Here is a 12,321-nt window from a genome sequence, read left to right on the forward strand (position 1 = left end):
GTGTGATATTGCCCCAGAAATAAATAGGAATGAATTGGAAACATGGCCTGTCAATTAATTGCTTGTTTATTCTAATAACAGCCATGATAGGCAAAATTATGAAGTGGAACGCTTCATCAGATATGGAGCTATTAAGAGACAGGCCTTCACACACTTGCACTTTGTTGGCCCACTGGCAATGAGTTGCATTCAAGTTTTTTATGACACACGTGCATACAATCACAAATGCCTAGAAGAATAACTATTTTACATAATATAATTTTCACTGGCTTAATGAAGGCATTAGACATTTTATTTTCCCTCATCTTGAAATGATCTCATGCTTGATCGCATATAAAGTCTGCATGATTCTCTGTTGGGACACAAGTGATCCTTATGTGGCCTTCATAGAGGCCACATAGAGGCACTTCAACTCAATCAACTAAAGTTGCACTCTGGTGATGCAGTGTATGTCTCAGCATGGCATTAAAGATTGATGTAAACAAACAAACAAACAGGGACTGTGAAGATTGCTGGAGCACAGCACAGTTGCTGTGAGGAGATGAGGGATTGACCTTTGTGTGGTGGCTGCAGAAATTACCAAGCTTCCTTGTTTCCATGAGGGACTCCGTAGATAATGAATAAATGAATAAATTCAGTTACTGTCTAAATCAATGTGATGGCACAGACTGCGTGCTACCAAAGCAAGATAAACAACAGGCATCAGCTTGGATACTCCTGCCACTGAATTCAATCTAGTTTTATTTATATTGTCCCAAATCACAGCACAAGTCATCTCTGGCTACTTTACATAGTGAGGTCAAGACCATACAATATCAAAAAGAGAAAGCTGTCAATTCCCTTTGAGTAAACACTTGACAACACTCTCTTGTTCACTTATTTGTGAGGCTGAGTTGTCACATTTGCTTAACCTCAGTGTGAAGCACTGGTGCACACAAGCTGCTATAGTGCTATTTCACTCTTACAACGTGGAAGAAATGCCTTTCAGTCAGCCATGTACTTGGCACCTGATCTACGGAGCAAATGCTTCAAGCACTGCAGGAAGGCACACTTTATGGGGTGGACAATTAACAAGTCAAACAATTAATATTCAAAGTCTTTCCAGATTAAAGAAAGAAACAAGGGAATTTGTCATAACTTCTCAGGATGTTTCTAGACCTGGAGCGATGACTAAAGCATTAACTCCATTAATGTGTTTGTGAAACATAAGCTGAATTTTTTTACATTTAAAATAAGAAACGTGTACATATTCCCCTGATTGTGAAGTCATCTATTCAGTTTTTACTGTTCTGACTCTTACCTTTGGGAGAAAATGTCCCTGTAGGGGCTGCCATGCTGCATGGCAATACCATATCCACGGTCTGGTGCGTTGTTGCTTACAGTGTAGAAGGAACAATCATCATCATTATTGGCGACATACTCCAGCACTGATGCATCCCACACGAAGCCAAACCGGCCATATTTCACCTAATAAGAAAGAAGAGAGTACATTTAACATCTAATCTGCAGAGTTGAAAGTGAAACATCTTTAGTCAGGACAAAGAGAACACATCTTTCGTGTAAATGGATAATTGTAATGATTTTGTAGTAGATGGTCCTCAGTAAACTTGCAGTTTGAAGAATGAACCTCTTAGAAGACTCTTCTTTGTGCTGAATCATAGTTGAGCCCATTAAGTAGCTTAATCCTTTGAGGACTAATTTGCTCCAGTGTACAAAGATTTTCAAATCACAGCTTATCAGCAATTTTAGACCAGAATAGCAATGTTGCATAAGGATTGCACTCATCTGTGCTGTGATATGTGAAATTTTTACAGCACAGCAACTTAACTGTTCAAAGTGTCTTCTTGAATGATGAAATGTACAGTCTTAACAGCTTGTTGGCTCATTTTTCATTGCAGAAGTGTAAATGTGTGTTGGATATGTTTTAATCTTTCAGCAGGCTACAAGGTAATCTTGTCTGTGCGAAGGGTCAGATTGTGAATATGTATAAAGCAGTTTTCTGTTTTCTAGCACTTCATTCAAAAAGCCTTTTGTGATGAGTAAAACAGAGACAAAGGAAGAGATACATGTTTCATTTTCATGACAGATTATGTCTAAGGGTGTCATCAACTGCAATGGAGCTGAATGTAATTTTTTAAGATCTAATTTATCTGCTGTCTATGTGAACTGATTTACCACCCTAGCATGTTGCTCAAATACCACCAGTTTACTTAGCTAATTTCTCTAAAGATTGACATAAATGGCTCAGTTCCACCAGAGTCATCCTGATAATTCTATAAAAAGCTGCCTTTAAAAAGCCTGTCTGGATAAACTAAAGATTCTGTAAAAACTGTTAAAGCATGGCAGGCCATTAGTCCTGTTGGTAGTACGTTTATTTGTGGGGGAAGCTCTCATAAGTGGTATAAAAGAGTGGTGAGTAAATAAACTATGTGTGCATATATGTGTGGGCTTAAGTGTTAAGTCATTCAACCTCAGGTAAGTGAATAAGTAATTAAAGTGCCTTACTCTATAACTGTAGAAATTAAACTGCTTACAGGAGTATTAAAAACATGCAAAATATCATTTTATAGTACATTTATAAATAAAAAAAGTTAATTTGAAAAGTTAACTTAATATGAGAATAACTATGAGATAACTGATTAAATAAGTAGGTAAAAGGTTAATATTAAAGTAAAATGGGTGGCATACGAGAGAGCTTAGATTCTGAAGGACTTCTAGATAGAGACCAACAAAATGGTAATGGCCAACCAAACAGACAGGGTCATAATGGAGAAGCAACAGAGGAAATCTGCTGTGATCAGTTTAGCCATTTTGAATGATGGCAATATCAATTCCCACCAAGGGTGGCGCTGCACCAGAATTTAGCAAAGCAAGAACCGGACCAACTTGAAGAAGAAAACTGCAAGTTAAATATAGAGCACAACACTATCACCATTTTGGTTTTTTTTATTTTGTCTTATGCAAGTATACTTCAGAAATACACTTCAACAATGACCGCAGTATGAACAACAGACGAGGCAGAGGACTCTTAACCTGATCACTATGTATTTAGCTGGAATGTAATGCTATGTCAAATGCTTCCTGTATTTGGTCTGCTTGAAATGTGCCAAGACCTGCGTTTTTAGGCAGACTGCGTCTGCTTCTTTGGTCCACATCAGAATTTGTTTGGCACATTAACAGTTCTCCAAAGAAAGTGGACTTTCTGAGCAAATGGACTCGGATTCGAATCAAAAAGGCTGAAGTGAATGAGCCCTTAAGTGTCTGATTTTTGATGAAAGAAGCTATTTTTCTTGTTGAAAACACCCGTTTTATTTAACTTTTTGACATTCTTGAGATGTTGATATATATATATATATATATATATATATATATATATATATGTATATGTATATATATATATATATATATATATATATATATATATATATATATATATATATATATGTATATATATATATATATATATATATATATATATATGTATATATATATATATATATATATATATATTTTTTTTTTTTTAAAATCTTCACTTCTTTTACTTATCCAATTTAATTGTTTTTTAATGCTTTGTATGCTTTTTTAAAAAAGTTAGATAGGTAACATCTGATACCTCATTGTTGAGGCTCCTAAGACGTCTTGATAACATAAAACATTTGGCGAGTTCGATATTTCTTCCAAGAAAGTTTGGTCATTGGTAGTTTTTAAAATCAGATTTAAAAGGCTATCTCTTCAATTACATAAAGAAAAATCATCTCTATAAGAAAGATCATGCTCGACTTTGTGTAAGGAAGTCTTTACTTGCACCCACATGGCAGCAGAGTGCATATCTGACTGAGGAAACCCTTGATTTGATTCCTCAGAAGAAGTACTCAACATGCAGATCATCACTTTTATATTGGCTCTGCTTTAAGTAATCCCAAAAGATAGAAATCACATCTGGTAGCAGTATGTTCAATTTGTCCCTGAGGTGTGGTAAAGGTACATGCATTCGTTTTTTTTCTTTTCGATTTCCAAAGTAACCCATTTACAACTCCATTTAGTACATTTGACAGCCACACGAGTCAGGTAAGAAGGCTCCTAACAATGCAAAGAAAACAGAGTTATGACATATACACACACACACACACACACACACACACATATATTATATATGTATATATATATATATATATATATATATATATATATATATACACACACACACACACACACACACACACGCACACACACACACACACACACACACGGCTAATTGATGTGTGTGCCATTGCGTATATGTGTTATTTGTTTTAAATTGATTCCATGCAGCTTGGACACCTTGGGATTGAATCTTTGTTTCTGCCTAAGCTTACATTTCAACCCAATTTTCACACAGATTAAAAATAACAACAAAGAATTCAGATGTTTTTTTTTTTTTTTACAGATTGTTTGACAGACAGACAGACAGACGGATGAGAATGAATATTTTTCCACCAAAAAGAAAAATAACTACTTTTGGAAAAATGCCTTCACTTTTAGGGACCACAGCTTTAACAATCTATTTGGTGACATCACCAGCCTAGTATAACTCAAAAGTGGTCTGCAATATTTTCAGGCACACCATGTTTATCACCAAGAGCACTTTTCCCCCTAACCTCAACCTCACTGTCAGTATGTGAAGCCCCACTCTCCGGTGTGAAGTCGTGCGAGTTAAACAGTCACCATCAACCTTGGCGACCTCTGAAACCGGCAAGCTTCAGTTCACTCATGCAAAGCTTTAATTATTTAAAAGAAAAACATTCCCACCGAACATTATTGAGCCAACAATATTCATTCTTGTTCATAAAACAACATAGTTAGACAAAGGAATTCAGCATGAAATGAACATAATTTCTAGGAGACAGGGTTGATACTATGGGTGTTTTCCAAAGTAAAATGTAACGTTCATGCTTGAATTAATACAGAAACATGGTACACGTTGAGAAAGGAAGTTTTGAACATACAAAAATAGTGACAGATGATGAAAAACCACTAGACTGTGCACTCACTCCAGAGAGTTTGTTGCTGGTTCAGTGTGAATAAATAAAAAAAAAGATTGGGATACTTAAAAATGTTAACATCAGTGACTGCATTGTTTGTTTAGAATTATTGAATTATTAATGAATTATTAATTCTATGATTAAAGCCACAATACCTACATTATGCATTTTCATGAGTAAATTTTGTATATTGATACTGTTGGTACCAGGTTTTTAGTAATTTGAATTTTTTCTTATGAGGTACTATGCATTCATCCAATCTATATGTTAATAAGATAAATAATACGTTTGCCATTTTGGATGCATATATCTCACTATTTTGTTCTTTACATTAAAAAAATACACTTTTATTATACAACAAGTAATTTTTAGAAAGTCATACAACCAGTGGTTGTATTATGTTTTTTTCAAGCATGTTGTAGCTAATAATGACTTTTAAGACTTAAATGATCATGTAACGGTTTAGCAGAAAGTCTTTGGAAATATAGTTATTGGCAAGAAAGAAACAAGAATGAGAAACTTTCACAGAAGTACTGTACAAATGGAGTGTTTTACAACAAAACAAGCAAAAATGATTAAAAATAATATGTTATAGTATTCTTTCAGAGCTTTTTATAGCACGATATGCAGAAATTTCTAAAGAATCATCAGAATGAAACACCTCAAAAATGACTGTTTCAGTGACTTCGTATGTAAGATGAATGACAATACTTGCAAGAATAAATTTACAACAATCATCACTAAATAATCCAACATATGGATAAAGAAATGTTTGGATTAAAATTAGTATTTTTATGACTATCAAAATATGAAAATGGTTGCCATTTTGCAGAGCTGGGAATATAAAACAATAACCGCTTATTGCTCACTGTATTACACAAATAGAAATCTAAATTAATAAATCTGCAAAGACTCTTGAATGAATAAAGCTCTCCAGTGGGTCGTTTTCATGATGTTTTTTTATAGTGTTAAAAACAATACAACTACCCGTAATAGTAGCCTCTCTGTGTTTTATAAATCCCTATTGTGAGGGATGAAATAATAAGTTACTGTTCTTGTTGCCTTTTTTTTTTTTCTTTAACATTTCTCAATCTTGCCTTTTACTGAGTAAATGTGAGTGTGTGCAAATGTACCCAGCAACATGATAGAGCGCTAGACCTACTTTAATTTAAATCTACTGTCTATTTTATTCTTAATATGAACATGTTTCAGTGATTTCTTTTTTAAACAGCATTCAGTCCAACATCTTAACCTGGTTGAAAATGTTGAAAATGTTTACATTGCAATTTACCTGGCAAATAGAGCTTTTTCATAACCTACACACATTTAACAAGAACTACACAAACATTTACCTTTGTTTCATGTGCAGCAATGTTAGTCTCTAAAGCACAAGTTATTTTCCTCATACATTCATTGACATACACATTGGTAGCAGTTATCCAAACACAGAGAAAATATGGTTGCACATCCACACATTAAACATCAAATATCCAGATTCTAATCAATACATTTGGCCCTACCCTTTCTCTTGTTATTGTGATATGGGCAACAAAGTAAGATCCATAATCACAAAAGGAAAAACATCAGTGTTTCTATTCTTTTTCCATCCCGTCTTTTTTTTTTTCTAAGAGCCTGCCACTTTTAATTTCTATGATCACTTCTTCCTCGGATGGAGTGACAATTCTGTTTTTTCCACTGTTTATGGTCTTGCTTATCAATTTGAAATGGTTGTTGTGATGATGATGATGATGATGATGATGATGATGGAGCTTTTTCGATGAAACTATAATACCAAAAAACCATGAGTGTAAGTTATATGTGCCACACCAATAGTATGTGTTCCTTTCTTTAGTGGTGAAACTGAAACAGTTAATTCTTGTTTCATTGTTTGCTGTAACTAGACACCGAGTAACACTGGAAACAACCACTGGATTATGTGGACAGTTACATGTTTTACAACATTTTAGCATAAAGTCTTTCAAACTGTGCTGAAATAAAATTTAAAAAAAAACCTCAGTCTAAAAAAGTCCATAAAAACTAGACTTATATGTAAAAATGTGGTGCAGTTAACAATCCAAACCTTAGCATAATAGAAGCTCAGGCATTAGTATTTTATGTGCTAATTCTAGGTTCTACTCCATCTCTCCTGCTTTGTGCTTGCAGTGGTTCTACTTGTGGCATTCTACCTGGTCCCACTTCCATTCAATCACTGCTTGCTTAGCAGTGGCCTGTAAAACAGGAAAAGTATTTTCACATGATGCTTTCCAATTATAACACAAGCCTTGACCAATGAGCAGAGTTTTAAATGGTCTGTTACCTTCAAGGTTCAAACAGTCTGGCCTTGGAGTCTAGACATGCTCACACTTGAAAAGGACTGAACCTGCTCCAGGGTTTGCTTTCTTTTTTTGTGTCTGTCTTTTTTTTTTTTTTTTCTTCTCTCCTCTGACAGAGGCAGAGATTCCTTTAAGGGCACCCAACAAGCAGTAGTCAAAGATCCTTCATCTTGCTACAAGTTTGAGCTGGATGATATCAAAAACATCTTTTCCCCTCATCAATAAATTAGATTGTAGATTACACACACATAACTTTTTCCCAAGTGCAAAGTTAGTTTCTTAAATGTTCACTAAGTGTTGTGCATAGGAGGTTCTGTTTTTTCTTTTCAAACAGGAGACAGTGATGAAATTGCTGAAAAACAGTGGAAACTTCAGATGATGTCTTTCAGCTTCAAAAATTTACATTTTCTTCATTTCCATTCATGCATTATTATATTTTAACTGCTTTATCATGAGGGTGTAAGTGGGGTTGTACATCCTAACTGTGCAAGCAGACATAGGTGTTCATACCCATCTCTTTACAGAATTGAAGAAATAAACCTCGATAACAGTGAATTACTCACACCACACAGACAATGCCAATGTTGAAAGAAGAGGAGCTGCTTTATCATGAGGAACAGACAAACTTGTGGTTAATACAAAAAATTGTGGTGCAGTGGCACATGCACAAGACTTAACTAAGTCCATGTAATGCATTAATATTTTTTATCTTCTTATTTTCATGCAGCACTTAACTTTTCATCTCCCTGTGAAACAAGGAGAAAGGAATCTTTAGTCACACTATTAATGCTAAGAATTTGATTCCCAAAAAATGGAAGTAGTATAACGACTCAATGACTATAACTCTGGTTGTGATATGTATTGTACATCTGTAATGACTACTAAGCTTTGTAGAGGTAAGTCTATGCAGTTGTTTGTTTATTCTTTTTTTTTTGCAACTAACCAAATGAAAGCCAACTTGACTGCTTTGATTTGTAAAGGAATGCAGGGAACTTTTTCATTTAGAAGTTATTCTATTAAGCTGTTATTTACTGTCAAATTCTTTAACTCAACTTAGACTCTAACTACCAGCTTCAAACATGTCTTCACTGCAAACTCTCAGTACTTCTGCATATGTTTTCTTGCATCACTCTCCTTTGACTTGTTTGATTTTAAGATGTGACACAGACACAGACAGGAAAAAAGCAAAAAAAATAAAAACCTAGAGATGAGCTCAAAGTGTACTATTCATATGTCTCATGCAATGACGACCAAAGATCCAAACCTTCGCTCAGTTTCAAAACATTATGGAAAGTCTACCTGCTTCTGATTGAAACTACACAAACAGTTGCTTCATATCTGTGAGGAAAGATATGAGACGTAGTCACTTCCAGTTGCAAATTGAGATGCTTCAGTTATTTTAATACACAGTTAAGTTTATTGGTAACACTTTACAATGATGGTACAAATGTATACTTAAGTAATGTGGAACTCATGATGAACTAATGCATTTAATAATGAAAACTTTATCAGGAATTCCTGTTGTTCATCATTAACTAATGATGGTGTCAATGTTGATTCATGTGATGACTTGATCCTTAATTGATCATCAATTAATAAACATCAGTTCACTGTTAATTCATCAGTATGTTTACATGTTTGCCAGTTTAAATAGAATAATATAATTTAATTCCCTGCTACTGATTTTCTTTTGATTTTTATTTATACAAAACACACTTAAAGTTAATTCAGGTGAACGTGGATGGAAAAGTACTTTGAGTGAATATGAATAAAGGTTGATTGTAGGTTATTTTTGTTTGTTTTGTTGTTTCTAAAGCAGCTATGTATTTGATATAAAGCATTTCCACACATACCTGTGTCATATCTTTGTTAAATGTACTGCATTGACAAAAAGGAACCTTTTTATTTTTTTTCTTTCCCTTTATCTCTCACTTTTCCTATGAGTTGTTTTCTCTTCTTTCTCTTTCTGTCTTTCTTCTGTCCACTCCAGTCCAGCAGTACAAACTCTACAATTCAAACAATAACGCAAAATAAATATAGAAATAAAATAAAAATTCAGCAAGTCAAGGGGATCATTATATCTATAAAGCCGCCCTTGGCAAAGAAAAAAATTGCTCAGCAGAACACAGCATCCAGACGATCATTCTGCTTGCCTAAATGCTGGACAAGATATATATACATATATATATATATATACATATATATATATATATACATATATATACATATATATATATATATATACATATATACACACACAAATATATTGGTTGTAGAGAGCGCACAAGCAGTCATATAGGTTATAGTAAAAATTGTGAAACACTAAATAAAATGCAAGCTAATTTAGGTCCTAAAAGACCAAAAAAGGATTTTGTTGATCTACAAGTCAGATAGTTCTGTGTCTTGCTGTGTATGCTTGCTGTCTGTACTTGCATCTGAAATGCTCTGTGCTGCCTTTGTCTGGGCTTTATTCGACAAATCAGACAGCATTACAAAGAGAGGCTGCTCCCCAGCCAAATTTTCCTCACTCTCTGCACTAGTTGGTTGCATGTAGATATGTGAAGATCTGAATAAAGATAAGATTAGGTGCAGGGAAATCAATCAAGGCAGAGAAGAGAGAGACAGCACCTCCCCCACTATGTATCACATGGCATCAATATACATGAGGAAAGTTATTTTAAGTCAGGTTCTCTTGAAATGTATGAGGAAAAATCTGTATTTAAATAACTTTATGTTCATGAATATATTTTGGTTTTCTCTTTCTTTTTGTTCATACTTTAAACCTGTTATTGAATTAACAATTATTTACCAAAAGCAATGTAAACAATTCACTTATTATTCTGCAGTGATCAACTGATAATCATTTCCTCTCCAAAAAGCAAAACACATAAAGGCAATCAGTCTCAGATGATGAAAAACTGGCACACAGGTGGCATCAATTTCTCATGAGGCATTCTGTCCGACTGCTTGCTCCAGTAGCAACAGTCGCTTTCTTCCCTTGAGACACAATCTGACAACTTCTTCACTCCCTCTCCTCTCTTTGTTTTCTCAGTTGTTTAATTACCATCAGCTGTCATTAGTTGTCTTTGTTTTCTTCAAGATGAGAGACTGAAAAAAAAAAGAAATTAATCGCCTATTGCCACGCTCTATGCAAATCTTTACTCAGACCCCGTTAAGCCGATGAGAGATGTGATAGTGGAAGAGAGGAGTAATTGGAGACAGATGTTGGAGAGACGGATCATCCGAGACGGATCAGTGAGCCAAAACTAAGATGCCACCCTTAATAGGATCTGGCAGAAAAAATTATTATTTCTTTCTGTTTCCTTTCATCTTAGCCTTGCTCAACTGTATTTCTGATAATGGAGTCTGATGCTAAATTTGATTCTCAAAGTATGAATCATTACTTTTTGTGTCATCTTATTCAGTTTTTTCCTCAATCAGTTATTTTGAGCTTAAAAAAATGAACACCTGTAAATAGTGGTGCAACTGTCATCTTCATTTTTAATGCCAATACAGAGCAATGAAATCATATCTGACAACACAACAGTAAGTTCCAACGACATGATCCAAATGATGACAATGATATGAAACAGCTGTGTAGATTGATATATTTGGGCAAAAACTGGATTGTATTTTGGCACAGAATGCCCTATGACATATATTTGTATGATGAGGTAGTTCCAAAGCTGCACTTCCAATGATATAATACACTTCTGGGCATTAGACAATATGGACCGGCAGTACAGTTTAGCACTTTTGCTGTCCAGCTAGAATTAAGAAAAAATGCAAACAGCAAAATACAAAAAAAAGAAAAAGAAAAAAATTATATTGAGGTTGTGAGAAAACACTATTCTTCCATTCATATAAAGATTTGATCACACACATCCTATTTTGTTGTCTTAGCTACCGTCATGCAGCAGCACAAAGCCTATGAGTGGAAAACCAATTACCTCAACCTCTCATTCAGTTCATCATGCCAATCAATAAGAACGCGTGCTGTTTGCTCATGCATTAGTTACTCAAATACTCCTGCACTTTGGGACATTTTATACTTTAATTCTCACATTTCGGTGCCTGATTTTTCTTTTTCTTACCTCAAAAGCTCTTTTAAATATTTAATCCTTTTTAAGTACCGTTTTAAAAATAGATGCAATATTCATCTTACTTCATTTGCTGTTTGCGTCATAGATATGTCCTAGTGAACTTATTCTTGTTGCTATGCAATACATTGCCTTGCCGTTGCTGTAGTACCTGAGCTATAAAATCCCCCATGCAGACAATTAAGCTTATTGGATTTTGAATTGATCTCTGAAACACAAATGATTTGAATATGTGACTACTAGCCAGGAAGGTTAATCTACTTTCTAAATTAATATATGCTCAGTTGCCTGGCAACACTGTGGAAAAAAATCAAAGTACATCTAACCTGTATATAAAACATGTATGTTAAAGATGCCCCAGCGCTCAAATAAGTACATGTAGAAATTAACTTTAAATTAACTGCTACTGGAATAGAATTTATACATATTATACTTAAAGTTTTTGAATAAATACAGAAAATATCGACACATTAAATTAACCAACATGCGGGGTTTGGGTAAAAGTGTTTCAGTTGTGGAATGAGGAGTTAACATTTGTTTTTTGGGATAGGACAGCAGAAGCAGGGAAGCCTGGTGGATGTTGCACCATGGACATCTAACAGAGCATGATTGTGGACACTTACAGACTGAACTGGTCCAATGCTACATCATAATGGGCTGCAAGCTCAAAAGCAATGTGACTCAGATACTCTTGTTCACACAAACACAGAAATAACTCCAGGCATAACGTACAGTTAAATGATACACTGCAAGAAAACTGTCATTCAAGAACATACCTCAAATGCCTTGTTGCATTGTTAAATATAATCTTCAGATTAGCGTGCATTAGATTACTAATTTAAATCTGGTCCTGCACATATCTTTCAA

At 34.4% G+C, this 12,321-nt stretch overlaps 1 protein-coding gene across 1 annotated transcript in view; it reads right to left on the minus strand.

The window, feature by feature from the left end:
• Positions 1-12,321, minus strand: part of grid2 (glutamate receptor, ionotropic, delta 2) — a gene marked incomplete at both ends in the record, with an annotated part of 511,062 nt that overhangs the window by 36,936 nt on the left and 461,805 nt on the right. Inside the window, one exon of the mRNA XM_079250826.1 lies at positions 1,301-1,467. Coding sequence (XP_079106952.1) covers positions 1,301-1,467 — 167 coding nt within the window. The remainder of the gene's footprint in view (positions 1-1,300; positions 1,468-12,321) is intronic.

Source organism: Telmatherina bonti (assembly GCF_933228915.1).
Source record: "Telmatherina bonti genome assembly, chromosome: 13".
NCBI lineage: Eukaryota > Metazoa > Chordata > Actinopteri > Atheriniformes > Telmatherinidae > Telmatherina > Telmatherina bonti.